Genomic DNA, 21977 nt, shown 5'->3' with positions numbered 1-21977 from the left:
CATAATACCCCCTACTCCAACATCACTTTCAGCTGCTGAGAAAAAAAGTGAAAATCAGAAGAGTACATGGGCAGCCCGGGTGGCTCAGAGGTTTAGCGCCACCTTCAGCCCAGGGTGTGATACTGGAGACCGGGGATTGTGTCCCACGTCAGGCTCCCTGCATGGAGCCTGCTTCTGCCTGTGTGTCTGTCTGTCTGTCTGTCTCTCTCTCTCTGTCTCATGAATAAATAAATAAAACCTAAAAAACAAACAAACAAACCAGAAGAGTACAAAGAAAATGAGAAGAGAGCTAAGAAACAAAAAATCATCACAACTCCCAAGTGTACCCTTTCTACCCATCTTCATGGATCTCTATCCACACACTGTCTTTTCTCCAGTTATCATCAATAAATGATCCAAGCTCCTACTGAAGTTCATGCAACCCAATACCATTCTCTTCCTCTTGACCATATAAATTACTTCAGCACTCTCTTAAATCAACAACTTCCTCTCAACTATATAATCCCCATTATGATGGAAACATACTATCATTTCTGGGGCATCTAGGTGGTACAATGAATTAAGCATTCTACTCTTGATTTTGGCTCAGGTTGTGATCTCAGGGTCATGAGATTGAGCCCCACTCAGCACTCATGGGGGAGTCTGCTTGAGATTCTCACTCCTTCTCTGCCTCTCCTGCTCATGCTCTATCTAAAATAAATAAATAAATCTTTAAAAAAATACTGTCATTTCTGCATTTAAAAAAATCTTGACCTCGTATCCCTCTTTAAATATAGCCCCATTTCTCTCTTTCCTTTTGTAACAAAGGACCTCAAAACAGTTGTGTATACTTTCTGTCTCTAACTCCTCTCCTCTTATTCTTCCTTGAGCCCATTCCAAATAAGCTTTTGTCCCTACTCCACAAAACCACTCTGGTTGAAGTTACCAATAACCTCCATGTAGCTTAATTCAATGGTCAATTCTCAGAATTCATTTTACACAAGTCATATCAGGAATTTGACATGGCTGATTATACCCTCCTCCTTCCAACACTGGTTTCCAGGATACCACACTCTCTTTTTTCTCCTTCTGTCTAATCTTCTCTGTTGCCTTTGCTGGTTACTCCTCATTCTGTGACCTCTTAATGTTGGAGGGTCCCAGAGCTCAGTCCTTGAACTTCATGTCCTTTCTAACTATGCCCTCTTCGCAAGTAATCTCATCCAATTTTTGCTTTAAATGCCATTCGATTAAAAAAAAAAAATAGAACGGATTAATGAAACCAAGAATTGGTTCTTTGAGAAGACCAGCAAAATTGTTAAATCTCTAGCGAGATTCACTAAAAAAGAAAGAGAGAGTACCCAAATAAAGTTACTAATGAAAGAGGAGAAATAACAACCAACACCACAGAAATACAAACATTTATAACAGAGTATTTTTAAAAACCTATATGCCCAAAAGTTGGACAACTTAGAAGAAATGAATAAATTCCTAGAAACATATAACCTACCAAACTGAAGCTGAAAGAAATAGAAAATTTGAACAGATCAATGAAATTGAATCAGTAATAAAAAAAAAACTCAAAAAATAAAAGTCCAGGAGCAGATAGCTCCATAGGCAAATTCTACCAAACATTTAAAGAGTTAATATCCATTTTCTCAAACTATTCCAAAAAATACAAGAGGAAGGAAAACTTCCAAATTCATTCTATGAAGCCAGCATTACCCTGATGCACAAACCACATAAAAACACTACAAAAAAGAGAACTACAGGCTAATATCTCTCATGAATATAGATGTAAAAATCCTCAACAAAATATTAGCAAACTGAATCCAACAATATATTTTTAAAAACCATATACCATGATCAAGTGGGTTATCTTCCTGAGGCAGAAGGGTGGTTCAATATTTGCAAAGCAATCAATGTGACATGTCACATCAATAAGAGAAAGGATAAAAACTATATGATCAGTTCCACAGATCCAGAAAAAGCATTTTACAAAGTACAACATCCACTCCTGATAAAAACCTTCTGCAACCCCATTCTTTCACTTACTCAGTCTAAAGTCCTGGAGTCATTCATGACCTCTCTGTTTCTCTCATATCCCACATTTAATTCATCAGCATATCCTCTACATCCAGTATCCAACCACCTTTACTACCTTCACTACCATCCTACTCTTCGAAAGACATTGGTTGAGAAAATGAAGACAAGCTACAGAATGGTAAAGAATATTTACAAAGCATAGATCTATGAAGGACCTGTATCTAGAATATATAAAACTCACAACACTGATCAATAATAAAAAAAACCATCTAGCTAAAATATAAAAAGCCAAAATATTTGATATTTCACCAAAGAAGACATGTACAGCAAGTAAATACATGAAAAGATAATAATGTTCAACATTATTAGTAGCTGGGAAAGATAAATCAAATTAAAACCGCAATGAGATATCACTAGATACATATTAGAATGGCTGAGTTAAAAAAGACTGACAATATAAAAAAAAAAAAAAGACTGACAATATCAAGTGCTGAAGAGATATGGAGCATAAGAACTCCATACACTGCTATCTGAAATGTAAAATGGTACAATCACTTGGGAAAATAGCTTGGCAATTTCTTTAAAAATTAAATATACACCTGTGGTCAAAGAAGAGTGTTTCTTTATTGATAGAAATGGTCTACTTCAGAAACTAGAGATGATTTAGAACAATTTATTGGTGATTGTTCCGTTGGTTGAAAAATGCTAAGTCATACACCTCCAGGTGATCCAAACACTGAAAAGTACCTTTCCTTGGATTGCTTGTCATCTGTCTCCTAATTTCCCACTGAGGTAGAAAAATCACCATCTCTATTTCATTTACCTCCCTTGCTCTTCTCTTCGAAATCCTAATTTCCACTCATCATCATTAATGTTAGCATCATCCAAATTAATGAATATACCTACAGTTATGAAAGAAGTTTTCTGTGACATGATTTCTTCATCATAAAGTTAAATAAAATTTAAAAATAAAATAAAATATAAAACTAAAAAAAAAAAGTAAAGCATCTACTTATGTTTAAATAAAGTTAGCCCTATGACTCACCTCATTTCCACCAACTGCCTTGGTTAAAATCACTGCAGAAGACACAGGGGGAGGCATGCAACCTACTGTCTGCAAACTGGAAAATAAAAGAAAATGCAATTATAAGGGTTTTTTTCAATTATAAACAGCAATTCTCAAACTTTCAGCTCATAAAATGTATGTTCATGTTGCCATAATTTCATTAAAGAACAGGCATAACATGATCATATACTTCTCTGATTCAAACTGTAGTAAATTCTAGTACCTATTCTAAATTCATTTTTTATTAAATTGTGTACACTCCCCAGATCATAACAAGAAGTCTATTCTCTGAGTTTAGGACACAAAACACATTGCATAACAAGCAAATGAAACTATGAGTGGTAAATCTAAATACTTAAGATATAAAACATTACTTGTTATCCAAACCATGGATATACTTTCTACATAGACAGACATACATTCTAGACATAAGAGAGCAGCTGGCCTGACTAAAAGTAGAAAATTCATATAGGGAACAGAGGACACAGTGCCTGACTTTAACAAATTTTAAATGCAGGAGTCCCGATGACTTCTACTTGCTTTTGTAGGAATCACCTACAAAAGTTTTACGCAATAAATTTACATTACATCTGAAATAAAAGAAAAAGAAAAAGAAAAGCTTTAACTCATTTTGACTGAAAACATGAAAAAACACTTTTAATAGAATTCCCAGTGCAATTCAAGTCTTCTTTTAAGGTCTATTTTCCCAAGTGATGCTTAAGTTGTCTGTCCTATTACCAATTCCTAATCTCTGAGCCTTCCTCAAGATCATCACTATTATCATCACTGATACTTATTAAGCATTTACCATTTATAGTAGATACTATTCTAGATACTTTACTCATTTCTTCCTCACAAGTATTTAAGATAACTTCTATTATTAATCCCATTTTACTGAAAACTGAAGTTAAAAGAGAAGTTAAGTAACTTGTCCAAATTCACAAAGCCATCTACCAAGGATTAAACTTTTATTCTGGAATCCAGGGTCAATGGCTTATCTAGACCTATTATTCTAGTCTCTCTACTTTCTATTTTTCCTACCCCCAATACTAGAGACAAGTCCTCTCAGGTATTTTCAATCTTTCCCTCTCTTCTTGTCCCTTCCCTTCTAGGTACAAAAAAGCAGAGTTCTCCCTGTCTTAAAAAAAAAAAAAAAAAAAGAAAAGAAATCCCTAAGCTATATATTGAATACACATTACATATGATGTGTTCTATAGTTAGGATATATTCCTATTCCTATCTCCAAAAATATTCAATACACAAATGCAAATAATAACAGCAAAATGAGTACTGTTGCCATTACATTTCTAGCCCTAACTACCATTCCCAAATTTGTAGCTGCCTGTAACTGCCATCTCAAACTAAACATATCTAACATTTTCTAAAAAATCAATTTCACCTCTGAATTTACTTACTTCTGTCAATGTGATAGTTTTGGTGGGCTTTTTTTCAATATCCAATTTGAAACTTTAGAGTTACACGTGGCTCCACTTGCTCCTCATAAATCAATGTATTATTACAACCAACTTTCCATTCTTTTCCATGACGGTTGCCATCATCCTCCTTCAGATGCTTTTTGCCCAAGTTTGGACTTTTATAAATGCCTACTGAATGCTCTACCTCCATTCTTTCCCTTTACATAGCAAGGTAAGAAAGATGTGCTCAAAATATTTATTAATTTTAATGACTTAAACATGATCCTGAGGTAGGAGTCTACAACTCCCTCAAGTTAATATACTGTGTACTCTCAAACTGGGGAGGGGAACAGAGAAAAAGCGGACTAGGAAGAGCTTTCCCTATGTTAGTTAGGCTAATTGTGTGCTCCTTTAAGCTTAATATCCTGAGATGAGAACTCTATCTCAGCTTCCTGAGATTGTAAGCCCTACTCTACTAATAATAAACCCAGTACAATGCTATCAGATTAATCCTTCTTAATGACCATTTTTTAGCATGTTGTTCTCTTGTTTAATATATTTAAGAATTCCCCATCATCTAGATATGCAAACCCAAACAGCTCAGCCCAGTAGTTCAGACCTTTTGCAACAAGGCTGTGAGGAACATTTTTATCTTTGTCTCCCACTAATGCCTTATTTTGGTATTTTAGGAATACACAGCCTTTGCTGAGCCTCTTACCCTTTAACTCATTACACTACTTCTCTAACAAATCATATGCTGCCCCACTGTGGTTGGTTACTATTTTATATTTGTATCTCCCACATATCCAACTACCCGGGATGTTTCCTGAATACAAGAAAAATGAGTTATCTTCCTATTCCTTGAGTGCCCTTTCCATGGGAAACACTCAGTAACTATTGGTTCTTATTAATATGCATCATACATGGCCGCTGTAAAATGATGTCATCATAGTTCTGTGGTATTTTATGTTTTTTGGTGAAAATCTTATGCTTATGCTCTCAAACTCAGTTTGCCCAAGCCAGCAGTCTTAATTTCCCCCTTCTTGTCCTATTGTTTCTCCTCAGCTAAGAAAATGCCACCAATTACCCCATGGCTCAGACCCAAAACCCAGACGTCATCCTTGATTCCTTCCTGTCCTCTCTCCACATCCTATCCATCCATAGGTTCTGAGAGCTCTAATTTTACAATACATCCTCCAATGCCCATTTCTTTCTCCTGCACAGCTACCTTACCACCGGAGCCTCCAAGCTGGTCTCCTAGTCTTCTCTCATCCCCTCAACTATCTATTCTCCATGCAGTAGCCAGGACAATAATTTGAAAATACAGATCAGACCACAACATTCCCTCACTTAAATCTCTCCGGTAGCTTTCTGTTGCACACAGACTAAAATCTAAATGTTTTTATCACGGACCCTACAAGGCTCTGTGTGACCTGGCCCCTGCCTACCTTTCCAAGTCATATCATTCTCCCTTTGTACTGTCAGGCTCTGGCCATCATCATCATTTTCCTGACCCTAAAAAACCAGGCTTGTCCCTGCCTTGCAGCCTTTACACATTCTTTTCTTTTACCTAGAACATTCTATTCCTAGAACTCTGCCATCTAAATTAATCATTGGCCTACCCACCCAACCACTTTCAACTATCTCACAGTTTTACTTCCCATCACTTATCTCTATCTTAGTCATCTACCTGTTTATTGCCAATAACACTGAAGTCTTCTCAACCAGCAAAACTGGCACTTTGCCATTTTTCTTCACTATTGCTTCTCCAACACCTATAAGTAACTCCTGGCACATAGTGGGAAGTAAACAAGTGACCTGAATAGATGAATAAGTGATCTCGATTGAGATCCTCAACACCATTACCACGCAGACAGTAAAAGTATGACTATCCTCATTATTTGTAGGCAGGGAAATAAAGGTTTAAATCTACTACATGACTTCTTCAAAGTTGCACAGCCAGTTAGGGACAGGGTCAGAAAGCAATCTCGGGGCTCTAAGTTCAATGTTTTAACTATTAGATTATTATACCATGCTGCTGAAATGTGGTTAGTTTTAAACCACTTCAAATAATTTTTAAAATTCACTAAATTATTTTAATAAACATGGCATTTTTAATGGAAGAAGAGTATCTAATAAAAATCTATTGTTAATTCAACTACTGTATCAAACATAGAACAAGTAAAAAAAGTAAATGTTTATTTGCTATATAGATTTCTTCTTTCCTACACGTTAAAATAACATACATTATACTCAGCCGTTATCTATACACATTTGGTAAAATATAGGATGTACAAGCTAAAACACCCAACTGGCAGTATTTTACACCTTCTATTCTCTTCCATCTTTCTCCCAACACAGCTTTTTAATATTCCCAGCAGACTATCCATCCCAGAATGTTAAGATTAAAATTGAGGGTGTGTGTATATTAAGATTGTGTTATAATTAAGAGCACACTTATGTTGATGAGCACAGAGTAATATACAAAATTGTCAAATCTTTATACTGTACTCCTGAAACTATAATCACACTGTATGTTAGCAATACCAAAATTATAATTTAAAAAAATTTACTAATAAAACTCTTAGAAAAAAAGAAAAAAATCATGTTAGAAAATTCTTTGATGAATCGTCTCCTTGATGAACACTATCATTTTAAAGTATAATAATTTTTAAAGTGTTTTATTTCCTTATAAGATACCACACATAAGCCCTTGTGTACATAGTTGCCACAGAAACAATAAAGTTGCCTCATTAAAAGTGGATCTTTCAAAATATTTAAACATACCCTTTTAAAAGCCATTCATTGATGGGTGTGATTGATAAAAGCTGAAGAAAAAGCCATATTGTTGCTGGGAAGAATGCAAGTGTAAAGATCTGAATGAAAAGGTGCAGTTTTATATGCACCAAAGCACTGGTCAGCTCCTGCAAAAATGAAAGACACAAAACAGTAAAGGTAAGAAAACTATTTTTCTAGAGAGAGGCGGCTACTAAAATAACATCAAATAAATTAATTTTTAATTTGGAGTTATTTCAGAGTTCTTTATCTCTAAACATAGACATAACAGATGGACTTTAAGGGGGAAAAAAAAGAGGTATTCTTATACAAAATGTCTGAAATAGTCTAATTGTTTTCTGAGTATACAATATACCCCAACAATTCAGAGATTTGTAAAATTCTGGACCAAGACTGAGCCAAGTACCTTTACATTAGTATAGACCTGAGGATTGTTGACACTGAACAAACATGTATGTAACTACTTAAGGACCCATTACATTTTAATTAAATATGATTAATCTCCAATAAGGCCTCACTTTGGCAAGATGTTACCAATCTACACACAAATCATAATTTTTAAAAATGTTTTCCCCAACAATATTCTACAATTCAAAATGGCTTTCCCCCCCAAAATCAACTTTCTAGATTTCTTTGCAAATGCTTACTGAACAGCGGCTATGTGCCATGCTCTGAGCTTGTCACTTTATGTGTTATCTCATTTAATCCTCACGACAGCCCCATTCAATATTATCATCCTATCTTACTGAGGAGGAAATTGAGGTTGAGAGCTACCATACAGTGAAGCTCAGAATCAAATTAGTTTCTGGTATGCTAGCAAACTCATGTCTGCTTCCTCCGTTTTACCACACTATTGCCCCCAGATGGAAGAAATTCACATTAAACATGACAAACCAGGTACATGTTATTTGTCTCACAGATAAAAAAGGATAATGAGTTAAATCTGGGGGGCTCAAATATATACAAACAAGTATTTGCATTGGATTCTTTGGGTTACAGTGTTACTCCGTTGAAATAAGACAAATTCAAAGAGCAGTAGAAAAAGTACAGTCTTATAAAATATGCAAGAAGTCATTAAAGCACAAAGATGCCAGAGATTCACCAGTTATAAAGATAGCACTGTAAGGTCTCCCCTACTTCAAGTAAGACATTCAAGAAATCCTCAGCCTCATAGACATTAGCCAAAGTTTATCAGTTTAATGGACAGTAGGTTAATGAAGATCCTGATCGCCACTTTCAGGGATCTGCCTCCTTGGTTCCCACTACTTATCTCCCTCTATGAAGACACACAGCAGTAGCAGTGTGGTCACAAAACATCTCTAATGACACTGAAAGCAATTCTGGCAATCTGAGTCTAATTTCAGACAAATGGGAGGCACTGGGCAGACCAGAGACCACACCAGGCCCATGGATCCGATCTAAGATAAAAGGAGCCATCCTTACACTGTATCAGAATTTTTAAAATTTCACCCAGAGAAAACTTGAGAACCAGCAGTTCCAAGAATGCTCAGCAGTTTCAAAACTAAATCCCACTCAAATATACTCAGAGGTATTTGATAAATACCAAATAAATATTAATATTTTAATTTTTTAACTGTAACAAAATGATTAGCCAGAATGCAGTTACCAAGGAAACCACATATACTTTAGATAGGAATATGAAGCAGCATAACTTTTCTGAAAAGTGACTTGGGAATATATATATCAAGACTATAATATGATTCACATTCCTGAATCCCAAAGAATTGATCAGGACAGCATCATCTATTATAGTAAAATCAGGAAACAAGTTAAAAGTCCAAAAATGGGTGAATAATTAAGTAACTTAAAGTATGACAAGACTGTTACAAGCTAGCAAAAACCATGTTAAAACTGTGTTGACAAGCATGTGGGAACACAAGATCTCTTCCCTACTCAACCAATAGGAGTATTAACTGGCACAGCCTAAGGACAGCAATCTCGCAATTCATTCCTTCAGTCAACAAACACTGAGAATCCAACTCTGTCCTAGGTACTTGGAATATGTCACAACTTACACTGCATATATGATTTGACTTGGCAATTCTATTTCTAGGAATTAATCCTTCTCATTTTCTACCAAATGTGGGAAAATGGACAATTTTTGGGTTATCCTTTGCAGCACTTTTATAATAGCAAAACCTTAAAAATCACCTAAATGTTCCTCAATAGAGACCTAGTAAAATAAATCGTGACACATTCATAATATGGAACGCTTTCAAAAAAAAAATATGGAACGCTTTCCAGCATTCGAGAAGAAACAAGTTCTTTACATGTTCATATGAGACTATCTCCAAGATATGTTTTTTGAGTAAAACAAGACAGGGTGGCATGCAGTACAAAACATCACAGCTTGAAAGGGAGGAGGGGGTAAAGCACATATATTTTACACAGACTATCTCTGGAAAGATACACAGAAACTATTAACATTGGTTATCTCCAGATATCTAATAGAGGGTAGAAAAGAAGACTTCTCATCATATATACCTTTGTACCCTTTGATTTATGTTCATAAAAGTAAACAAAATGTAAATTTCATATACATGAAGAAAAATTAAATTAATATATTGTTACATAAAAATTATAATTATACAATGTTACATGGGAAAAAGATTATATATGTATTGACATATGTGACATATGCAAGTATGCATATACATGTATATATACTTACATATATACAATTTAAAAAATATTTCCTTTTTAAATATTCTATATGTAAAACATGTTTAGGAAAAAAGGGACTAAAAATCACAGAGATGTTAATACTAGTTGTTTTTATTCTTTCTAATCTTTCTACAATAGAATTAACACTTTTGTAATAGAAAAAGTTATAAAAACCAAAATGTAGTTTAAAAATACTAGCTGATCTAATAAATGACAATTATAAGCAATTGTCATTGCATCAGAATAATGGAACAATAAATATTCCAGCAAAATGCATCACAAAGGCTCACCATGTTGGGTCATGAGGGGCCTCTTAACAACAGGGAAGTAGCAGGCATGGAGTATTCCTAAGAAAGATTTTCAAGGCTATCACAAAAACCCAGGGTTATATTTTCCATATCTTCTTCATATAACCATAAAGATAAAATAAGGTGACAATGGAAAAGAAAAATGCAAGTGAACACTATAACATCCAAAATAGCATAATTCTATACATACTCATGCAGAATTTAGGGCTACCTATTCAAATAAATGCCATCATGAATTACTGAAAAGTTGATTCTGCATGACATTTTATTTATTCACATGTAATACAGGTCAAATTCCATTAAAATAAACTTAAGGAGATACTCCAAATATTGACTACGCCAGAGTTATCACGGACAGTATCAAGAATTGCTTAAAATCAGGGTCTCTGACTGAGATGTAGAAATATTTTCATTACATACCAATTTCCCTTCTAACTCTTATTTGACCTTTATTTGATTCACTTTCTGAGAATCAGTCTATAGCTCTGAGCTGGAAACAAGCAGCATGAACCTGAAGTTTAAAATTTGCTATATTTACTTCTAAGGTAGTAGAGCTTCAAAAAATAATCTGTTTAGTTAAATAAGCAAAGACCTGTATACTCTGCCCTACTCAGGACCCTTTCCAGGCTCTGAGCATTTTGCTCATCTTTGTTTCCAACCCAGTGCCAAACATAGTGCCTTGTAGCCACAGGCATTTCATAGGTATTATGAGATTTCATAGGTTCGTCTGAGATTAGTCCTGCCAGGGTCTGCTAAATGACAAATCCTCTGAAACTGTAGCTCCTAATTAGCTAAACATACAATATATTTCCAATGTGACTTATTTGACTTGGGTACAACAAATTTTCAGAAAACATTTTAACAGATGTTTTAAAATCTAGAAATCAACAGTCATAAAACTGGAGACAGCATTAAATCTTTTTAGTGTTAAGTGTTAACACAGTTATTTATGATTTTATTAAATCAGCAAAACAAATTTTAGAATATACATCATTATATCAATGTATAGGTAATACTACATGAAATGCTCAGTATAAATCAAACTTGAATGGGACCAATGTAAATGCTCTCAAATAAACTCAAGTCAGTAACAACTTAACCATCTCCTGTGTGTGAAAATGCACTATGCTAATAGCATTCAAAAAGTTGTCCCAGCTGAAATAAATGTAAGATTATTAACTAGGAAACAAATAACAAAATTGCTACCTCCAAACCTAAAACTGTTTGGTTGCCCAGGAAATTAGCAGGCCCTAAAGATGGTTTAACATTATACAATGATACAATCTAGACCATCTTAAGTGGATCTTGAAAATGACTTAATGTAGTATAGTTTGAAAAGGGCCATTGATGGAAGAAATGACTTTGATGGCTACTTAGATACCGTGATAAAGCACAGGATTAAGGCATTTGATCGTTAGATCCAAATTAGCTGGATGACTCGGAAGGTTTCCTAGGTGCTTACAGAAGAATTTGGTCCTTAGAGAAATGCTGATAGCTGTGACATTCTTCCTTCTTAAACTCCTGCATCCCACAAAGTTGGCTGCATTACAGAATCACATTAAGCAAGAAGCTGGGAGTTAGAGAATCAAGTCTCTTGCCAGATTTCTCATGGCATAAGTAACAGCTGTAGCCGTTAAGCAGCCACCAGGGGACATAGAGCAATGTCCCAAGAAGAGCACTTGGGTAAGGCAGCTGCTCCACAAAGGGGCATTAGCCACCAGCAGGAAGACCTCCAAGGAAGAACAGTCCAGCACCATGGGAGTATCAAGTATTTTTCTGTACCACTAGGCCCCATATTTGAGAACCTATTGAACAAAGATGTTGACAGAAAAAGCCTGTGCCCTCTAAGATCATAGTCCTCTCATGTCAATATAATTTGCAGAAAGGAGATCTAACATATTTTGGAAATTCCATCCTATGCCAGTTATTTTCAGAACAGGTAGTGAGGATATTCAGAATTTTTGAGACAAGTTTATCAGATACTACACAGGGATCCCATTTATATAAAAAATGCTCCAATAGAAAGATTTATACCAACCAGATGACTAGAGAATACATAAGTTTAGAAAAACCATATTTTGTCCATGTTGCTATTAGGACGGTCAAAAAAGGAGGTAACTAAATTTGGTCCTCATTCGAATCATACTTAAAATAAGTAAAGCAAAGACATGATGTTGAAACAAAATTTTAACTTTTAAAGCTATTTAAAAAAAATGCTTGCATGGAAGATTTCCCTCTCTACTTAAGAATAAGCATTTTAGAATAAGAACTTTAAAAACCCTAAGTAATTTCTTCAAAAATAAATAGGCACATTTCCCCTTTTTTCCCTTCTATTATATGTCAAAAGAGAATAATAAATTCTACTCATTCCTCTCTTGGATGTTAAAAAAACGTCTGATTTCTTTACTTCTAGGAGAATCCCATGTTCAGTGACACCCGTATCAACAAATAACATTATCCACATGTCTTCATAATGAATTGGGACATAGTATGAAAAATCCCAATTTTTCTCTTGAAACATTTGCTAATATTTCATAGATATGCCAGCAAAGAATATACTTTAAAAAAAATACAAATGAGTTAAAAATTACAACATGTATCACTTGAGCAGCATCAGTCCTGACAACAAAATTTCATCCACAAAAATTAGGAAATCCAACTAAACATCAACAACTTAAATATGCCATAGCAGTCACCACCATAGTCACTGCCAAAATCTGAGGAAGACCTAAAGTAGATGCTTCATTCAGTTCAGTTCCTCTATTAAAAACATACCTATTATAACCACACCCTCAGGGGCTGTGTTGTTCAACTACAAAATTTCTGTAATATGTAGGTTCAAAATATAGTCCTTCACTCAAGTCCAAGTTGTCTTCTGATAGGGTGAAGCCTTTAGACCACAGTTACATACATCTTTTGAAATGATTCTGAAATTTCAAAATAATAAGCACCAATTAAATTTTTCTCCCTACTTGTCACATGCCCCATAAGTGACAGTACCTCTGTTTTTAATGATAGTCCACTATTAAAGAATATCGTCGCAACAGCAATGTAGGAGACAGTTATTTCTGGCTTCAGTGGTCCTAAAGAGAAAGAAATAAGTTACCATTAGATAAGAATTTCCAGTGGATAACTTGGTATGAAAGAAGAATTCGTTGTGGGAGGGCAAATCGTACATCAAATTTCAGGGTTGCCCTAATATACTACTGTTCTGACAGAGTTAAACATTTGCTGTGATGCAGTCTAACTCCAAAGGGGATTTTCTAGAAGGCAAGGACCATGGCTGTCCAGTTCAGCACAGTATCCTCAGACCAGAAGAATAAAAAATAAATTGCTCTCACACAGGAGAACAGGGGGGCAACATCCTTTGGTATTAGGTCCTAAACCCATCTACCACAGTATCAGTGCTTATACAAGAATCAAAATTCCCAAACCAAAGAAGAGAATCAACGGAAGAAGTTCCCTTCTCTTTGGCAAATACTATTTTATTCCTTCTAGGATACCAGAAATAAAAACTTGTATTCGTGAGTACATTCAATTCTGCCTAAGGGCATTTATTTCTACAAATATTTATTAAGCACTTACTATGTGAATGAAATTATGCACAGAGAGTAACAGCATACTAACAATAGGTTAGGTTTGCCATTATTACTACATTGTGCCAGGCCCTGGCTACCTGTAGGGAACCAGACAGGCCTGATCTTTGCCCTCTGGAAAATCCTTTCTAGAGTTAGGCTGGCATCACCCCCAATGCATTAATGCTCTAAGGACAATAGCAGCAACCCGAATATTTACTTCTTTTTGTAGCCAGTATACAATTGTCTTGAACACCTAATGTGTTAACCAAGAGCAACATTCTTTTAAAAGATTTAGTTCTAAGAAAATGCCATTTTGTACTTATATACCAGTGGTTCTCCAGCAGCCAGCAATTTTGCCTCCCACAGACATTTGGCAATGTTTGGAAACTCTTTTTGGTTGTTATAATTCAGAAAGTAGGGTACGTTACTGGCATCTAATAGATAGAGATCAGGAATTCTGTTCAACAACCTCGAGGGCACAGGACAGCCCGCCCAACAACAAAGAATTATCATGTCCAAAACATCAACAGCACGGAGGTTGAGAAACATTGGCATATGTCAACATGTTAAAATCTGATCACCCTAGAACCGACACTCTATTCAGCCCTCTCATGCTGAATTGAATAGTATCCTCCAAAAATTCATGTGTATCCACAACCTATGAATGTGACCTTATTTGGAAACTGGTTCTTTGCAGATAAAATCAAGTCAAGATGAGGTCTTAATGGATTATGGTGGGCCCTAATCCAACGACTAGTATTCTTGCAAGTAGAGGTAAATTTGGACAGAGTCATACACAGAGGCAAGAAGGCCATGTGAAGACAACAGATGGAAAGCCTGGAGCTATATGACCATAAGCGAAGAAACACCAAGGATAGGCAGTAACCACCACAAGCTAGACGCCAGGAAGGATTCTTCCCTAATCCTTCAGTGGGAGCATGGCCCTTGACTTCAGAATTCCAGCCTCTGGAATAATTTCTAAAAAATACATTTCTTTGTTCTAAGCCTCCCAGTTTGTGTGAATCTGGTGTGGTAGCACTAGGAAACTAATACCCTCACTTATGCAACAAGACCACAATCATAGCTCCTCCATTCCCTGCAGCCTTCCACCATAATGACAGATATTGCTCGATAATGTAACACCAAGCTCAGGAAAAATCACTGTTTAGTCAACAAATATTTACTAAGCAAATACTATATTTTGGGCGTTTGTACCACATCAATGAACAAAAAGAAACAAAGATCTCCTCAAACATAGCAGTAAATTCTCGTATGTACTTGGCATTTAAACAAATTATTTTGCTGACATCTGAGAAACAGGAGAAAAAGGAAGAAGGCAAGTGCAAAAGGCATTACATTTCAAGGCAGTGTAAGTGTTCCAAAACTTAAAAAGGGGTGTATTTTTTATACTTGTGAGTGAATCTGTCTCTGCAGCTCACACTTAAGAAATAATGTTTCCTGTACAACTAAGGAAGCTGAATCAGGCACAGATTTTAAAGTCAAGGAATCTGGCTTGTTTTGGAAGTAAATGCCTTCCAGGAATTTTAAATAACTTGTTTATTTGTTTTAAAACATTTTTATTTTCCTCCAATCCTTTGCTTTTTATGAGATCTTATTCTTGTCAACTACACTTCTGCCCACAGCAGTGCCCCAGAATTTCTATACAGGGTGAGTTAAAAATTAGCAGTGTGGTCACAAGGGAGAGCAGGGGACACATCCAAAGATGTATCTTTACAACAAGGACATGGCTTACTTAGAGTGCATGTTTCTTTGGGGCAGTTAAAGCATCTGCCTTAGTTGGCTTATTTTTTAAGAAGCTAACTCTTCCATGCTACACACACACACACACACACACACACACACACACACACACACGAAAAACTATAAACTAATTGGTAAAATGATTTCTGGCTTTCATGCTTTAAATCCCAGAGACAGGGTGCAATGTCTTTTGTATTAGAAGCACATCTAAACGACTTTAATTCATGGAAGAACATGGTGAGGATATGCCATGGCCTCCTACAATGTACTTTTAAAAGGGAAGAAGAGGGTGCACATGAGAGGCTCAATCAGTTAAGTGTCCGACTCTTGATTTCAGCTCAGGTCATGATCTCAGGGTTCTGAGATTCAGCCTCATGTTGGGCTCCAAGCTGGGTGTGGAACCTGCTTAAGATTCTCTCTCTCCCTCTCCCACTTCCCCTCCCTTGTCTTAAAAAAAAAAAAAAAAAAGAGGGTTGAGGGGAGAAGAAGGAATTAATTCTGATTTGGAGAAACCTAAAGCACCTTTGAGATGTGATCAACTTCAGTTGCTATGCTAATAGACTGCCCAAGTTGGGAATGGGGACCTAGAAATCATACAGGAGTGGAATAAACACTTGGTAAACACTTGCACAGAGGTGACAGTTGAGACTACGTATACAAATGAGATCTGGCTTCTCTCCAAGATAATGATTATATCCTCCGTGTCACCAATATAGATCTAAATAAGACCTGAATCTTAAGATGGCTATAAAGTTCAAAGTAGAAATAAAGGTTTTAGCTTTTCCTTGAAACAAAAGCAAAAAAAAAAAAAAAAGTTTATCAGCGAAAATGGAATGGTGTAGCAAAACCAGAAGAAAAATTAGCCAGAAAAAAAACTGGCTTTTTTAATGGGAGAGATAAACGAAAATGATTTGGAATACTTAAGAATACAAGGAACTGAGGTGCCTGGGTGGCTCAGTAGGTTGGGCATCTGCCTTCAGCTTACATCATGATCCCAGAGTCCTGGGTTCCAGCCCCGCATCGAGCTCCCTGCTCAGTGGGAAGCCTGCTTCTCCCTCTCCCTCTGTCTGCTGCTCCCGCTGCTTGTTCTCTGTCTCTCTCTTTCTCTGTCAAATAAATAAATAAAACCTTAAAAAAAAATGAAGGAACTATTACCATTTCATAAAATGAGAAGTCATCACCAAGTAAATTTCACTTCTATACCTAATCTAAGATATTAATGCTCACACACTTAAGCTTTAACATGTTTCTACTTATGTTTTTTAGTAGAAAAACAAAGCAGTTTCCTCTTAGGATTTATGTCTTACTAATACCAATAATCTAAATGAAGATGCAGGGAGAAATGAGAATCTTACTCTGTACTTCCAAAGAAGGAAACCTTTCTTTTCCCGAGAATGAATAACACAGTGTTAGACTCTGCTAAACTCTAAGGTGTGCATAGCTCAGGGCTTCCCTGGGTTGTGCTGGAACTGGAACAGATTATCAACATCTCAGAATCCACGCATTCACATTTACCCTGGCTCTTTATTTTCAATTTCTTCTAAACACTTAAAAATGAAATGCACCGGAGTAAAAAGAACAGTAAACTAAGAATTAAATTATTGAGGCTAGTCCACTTTTTCCCATTTGGAAAGTCATTCAACTTCTATAATTTTCAGGTTTCCATTACCTATAAATTTCCTGTGATATATAAGTCACCTACTGGCATGCATTTATTTATTTATTTATTTATTTATTTATTTATAAATTTTATTTATTTATTCAGGAGAGACACAGAGAGAGAAGCAGAGACATAGGCAGGGGGAAAAAGCAGGCTTCCCTGTGGAAAGCCTGATGCAGGACCTGATCCCAGGACCCCGAAATCATGACCTGAGCCAAAGGTGACACTCAACCACTGAGTCACCCAGGTGCCCGACCTATTGGCTTTTAAGGGAGGTATGATACTTTCAGTGCAGAACTCTCGCACTTAAATCACTTAAATATTGAGTATTGTGTACCGATTCAGGTAAAGATGAAGTGAATCTTAACAAATGTTAAGACTACCAAAACTTTTCCTATTTAAAAGAATTCTAGAAAACTGTTCTAATGAAAAATTTTCAGTCAGTATGAATGCCTTAAAAATCACATTCCCAAGTGAACAGAGCCCATAAATGGAACCTTTGCCTAAAAATTACAAGTCCAAAAAAAGAAATAAAAAGTAAAACTTCAAGTACAAAGAGGTGCTTTTGACCATTCTAAAGAGCAAAATGTAATAGAAATATTTTCAGCAACCATTCCTCTCCTTATTCCTAGATTTTTGTTGTTTTAACTTGGGAAGTGAAATTGGTACTATTTGGAGGTTTATTTTTATTTAAGAAGTTTCACAGGTGGAAAGATCAATTAAAAGCTCAACAGAATTATCAAGAACTTAGCCTGACAGCCTATGTAAGACATCCCAATCGTCTGTTCTAATTTTTTAGAACAAGTAAATTTTGCACACGGACAGTTATCAAATCACATGAGTACACTTATTTAATATTAACTGATTCTACTCTGCTCTTTTGGGTTAAAAATTGAGGTGCTAAAAATGTGTTGATTGGATATAGCCCTTCTTTACAACAGTTATTCATTTTAAATTATATGTACGAAAATTTGTATGGATTTTGCAACTAGTATGAAAAAAAAGGAGAGCCCTAGTGTCCAGTGCCTCTTCCTTGAGCTAGCTAACTAAACCAAGGATGAGTCACCTGACCTCAGGTCTCAGTATCTTCACCTATAAAGGCGGCACGTTGGCTTAAAATACATCAAGGTCTCTTTCAGCTATTTACTTTCTACTCTTATAATTAAAGAAATAAATTATCGTGGATTAATAGCATGAGTACTGGTAAAAATCAGAAGCAACGTTTCTAAGATACAATAATACACCAAAACTTCAAGAAGCAGAGTCGAAAGGAACAAATAAGATTTCAGAGTCCATCTTACACATTCCACTTCGAAGAAGCTCTAGTTCACTGATTCAGCATTCAATAACCCTTCTTCCCACAGCATCCTGGGAATGTAAGATAAAAAGTATTTTACCAAACCTAGCCCCTGCAGATTTAAAGATAATATATCACCTGTAATCACACCTTAACAATGAGCAAATAAGAGGTCTAACACCATAAGCTACCAAGCGTGCTCCTGAAGCTAGTGAAGTGTGTGTTCCAGATCACCACAAAGACTCTCCACCTTTACTTCTGCCCATTCAGCTAGCTTCAGGGACAGAAGGTACTCTTAGGACAGAAACTGAAATACCAGCATTCACACGTTTTCCAAAAGCTCTCGGGTTAGCCAGGTCAAAGATTTTCAGAAGGAGAAACCATGATGAATATCAGCTTTATTCTCGGTTACATCTTCACATTTTGCACTAAGTTGAATATAGAAGAAAAAGAAAAACATAAAAAAAAAAAAAAGTCTTCATCCTCACAATCTTTATTCAAATAATTCCTTTTTAAAATATTCCCTGAAGCTACTTCTAAATGAATGAATCGAGGTAGATGGTAGAAGAAACCACTGTTCCAATGAGAGATCGTTTCATTCACTTCCACCACGTTTTACCGAAGAGGTACATATAACTTCAAGTGTCCTCCTGAGTACTTCCTAAAAGATTGTGTGCGTGCTCAACTGTATCCCGAGTTGTCCCTGTCGTAGTAGGACTGACCTGCTAAAACTGTCAATAAAGGTGGAAACTCACAAGGTCAGAAAGAGAATGAAGAAACTCAATTAATGTCCATGAAAAGTAGGACATGTTTGTCTAAGTGAAAAGGCAGGGAGAATAGAGACCGAAGGATATTTCCAGTCTCCACCAGTGCCTCCCCCCCCCCCCACCTTACAAAGCTCCCACTATTCAGAAATCAGGGTATGCTTTTAGCCTGCCTGCATTTCCTTGCCAAAATCCACACTACACACAGCCTGACACAGGCTGCATCTGTCGGAGCACCAGCAACCGAGGCCGGGCAGCACGCGGAAGTAGTGTCCTGTAAACGAAAAAGTGCAACGTGTCAGTCGGCTTGGGAGTTTCTGGAGCGGCGGCAACTGCAGCAGAAGGTCACTCTGCCACATGTGGGCCACGAAAGCTTAGTTGGAGGATGAAGGGGTGTCTCTTTTTCTTCCCGCACTGCCTTTCCTCACACGTGGGGGCGGGGTGGGGGATCCGGAAATAGACCTGGTCGTGGTGGCGGCTCCCAGATAGACGAGGAACTCCGGGCAACCACCTAGCGCCCCTCGGGGCGGGATGCTACTTGGGAGGCAACGGGAGGAAGTTTCATTCTCGGCGAGCTCACTCCTTAACCTGAGCAAACGCATGGGCTGTTCGCCGAAAAGGGAACCTGCGTTCCAACTCCTTTGCCCCATTCCTAATCACAGTCTCGGGCTGGTAAATTAAAACACGGGCAGAAACGCCAAAGGACGCCCTGAGCTGGTCCGTGCCCTTGAGGGAAGCCGCCACTTCCCGATGGGGGTTTCCCCTCCTTTCCCACACTCGAAAATTAGTTGCGAAGTGGGACTCGCGGTGGAGCGTTCGAGGGGCGGCACTTACCCCCTTTCACCCCTACGGATGGCTCCAGTTTAGCTCCGGCGATCGCCAGCACTATTCCGATCATGAACCATTCTTTCCTCATTCTCTCCAGCAGCCTCATGTTTGTTAGGGTGGGCGGGTTTTGTTTATTGGTTTGGCTTTTTTTCTTTTTAAGCTGCGATCGCTTGATCCCCGGGGCGTCTCCACACTTTCCACGGTCCCTCCAGACATGCAGCAGAGCGAGGCAAATTGCCACTTGTAAACTAAAGACCAGGGGGTTGCTCCGGCGGCTTAGAGGAGGGCTGGGAGTAGTAGTATCCAGTGACGGGAAAGTCTCACTGAGCGCCGCCATCACTACCACGCGCCTCGCAATAGACGCGCCCGTCACCACGGCCGCTCTGGCCGCGCCTCCCGAGCGCAGACGCTCTGAAGCGGACCCTCGGGCCGGGTCGGCGGGCGCAGGCGATCAGACGAGGGGAGCCGGCTGCCGGGTCGCCGCCGCCGGGACCTGCGGAACCTTATTAGGGATGACTGGCGCTCGGAGCGACGTTAGGCTTCACGGCCACGCAGCCTTATTGAGGGCCCCGCTCCGACAAACCTTTAGGCACAGCGGCCGCGCCCCCGAAGCACATCCACGGAGAGACTTTCTTTTGCTCCGCCACGAACTAACGGGAAAGGCTGGCGTGCGCTCCCGGGAGGGGTTTCTCGGTTGGCTGCCGCGGCGGCGGGGTGCAGGGTGCTTTTCGGCGGCGCGCCTCTTCGGGGCATTACGACGCCTCCCCGACGCCGCCGCTGACGTGTGCGCCGGGGGGCGGGGAGGCCGCCGTTGGTCTCCGGGTTCTCGGCGGGAGCCCCGGAGTTAGAGGCGCTCCTAGGTCCGCGCGGGGAGTCGGCTCCTTCTTTCGGGGAGTTTTAGCCCCGAGGGTGGGTTGAAAATTGGGCGTCCAGCCGCCGCCCACGCCCGCGGGACCCGTGCCTTCCAGCAGCGCGTGCCTCCGGGAGGGCGGGCGGGCGGGCGGGCGGGCGCAGCACGGTGCCTCGCGGGTGGGACGCGGGCCCCTCGGCCCCGAGCCCACGCTGGCCCCAGGGGCCGGGGAGGTCTGCGAGGTTTCAGTCTCCTCCCGGAAACCGGGGACCGGGCTTTCCTTGGGGGCAGTGGTGGGTGCTCAAGCGCCCTCCCAGCGAGGCTAAGGATGAGCAGGGCCGTCTGGAGGATGCGCCAGGGCACTCTCGCTTGACCCTCGGGGCCCGCCCACCCAAGCAGAGGACACCTGTGGGAAGGGGCCGGGGACCGCAAGGCAGAAATGATGAACTGAAGAGAGGGGAGCGCCGCCGTCCATTGGCCCTCCTGGAGTCTCTGCGTCCCCCAGTTTCTCCCTGAGGTGTTTTCTGGCAACCAGTGACACTGATCGTTTCTTTTTTTTTATATAATAATTTATTTTTTATTGGTGTTCAGTTTACCAACATACAGAATAACACCCAGTGCTCATCCCGTCAAGTGCCCCGCTCAGTGCCCGCCACCCAGTCACCCCCACCCCCCGCCCTCCTCCCCCTCCACCACCCCTAGTTCATTTCCCAGAGTTAGGAGTCTTTATGTTCTGTCTCCCTTTCTGATATTTCCCACCCATTTCTTCTCCCTTCCTCTCTATTCCCTTTCACTATTATTTATATTCCCCATATGAATGAGAACATATAATGTTTGTCCTCCAATTGACTTACTTCACTCAGCATAACACCCTCCAGTTCCATCCACGTTGAAGCAAATGGTGGGTATTTGTCGTTTCTAATGGCTGAGGAATATTCCATTGTATA

The 21977-nt window shown here is 38.6% G+C and overlaps 1 protein-coding gene across 4 annotated transcripts in view; it reads right to left on the bottom strand.

Annotated features, from left to right (window-relative positions):
* SLC10A7 (solute carrier family 10 member 7) overlaps nt 1-20580 on the bottom strand; it is a 241070-nt gene extending 220490 nt beyond the window's left edge. The window contains exons 1-4 of one of the 4 annotated variants that reach the window (XM_055336460.1): nt 20187-20578; nt 13293-13375; nt 7291-7427; nt 3068-3143 (exon numbers count right to left, since the gene is read on the bottom strand). In XM_055336460.1, the coding sequence (XP_055192435.1) occupies nt 3068-3143; nt 7291-7427; nt 13293-13375; nt 20187-20517 (627 nt within the window). In that variant the 5' untranslated portion in view covers nt 20518-20578. Of the gene's footprint in view, nt 1-3067; nt 3144-7290; nt 7428-13292; nt 13376-20186 lie in introns of those variants that run through there. The other 3 variants (XM_055336459.1, XM_055336458.1, XM_055336461.1) reach the window with 3 other exon arrangements.
* Between the last annotated feature and the right edge of the window lie 1397 nt (nt 20581-21977).

The sequence above is a fragment of the Nyctereutes procyonoides genome, unplaced genomic scaffold (assembly GCF_905146905.1).
Source record: "Nyctereutes procyonoides isolate TBG_1078 unplaced genomic scaffold, NYPRO_anot_genome, whole genome shotgun sequence".
NCBI classification, from domain to species: domain Eukaryota; kingdom Metazoa; phylum Chordata; class Mammalia; order Carnivora; family Canidae; genus Nyctereutes; species Nyctereutes procyonoides.
The sequence above is the reverse complement of the archived record's forward strand: the minus strand, read 5'-3'. Positions and strand labels throughout refer to the sequence as shown.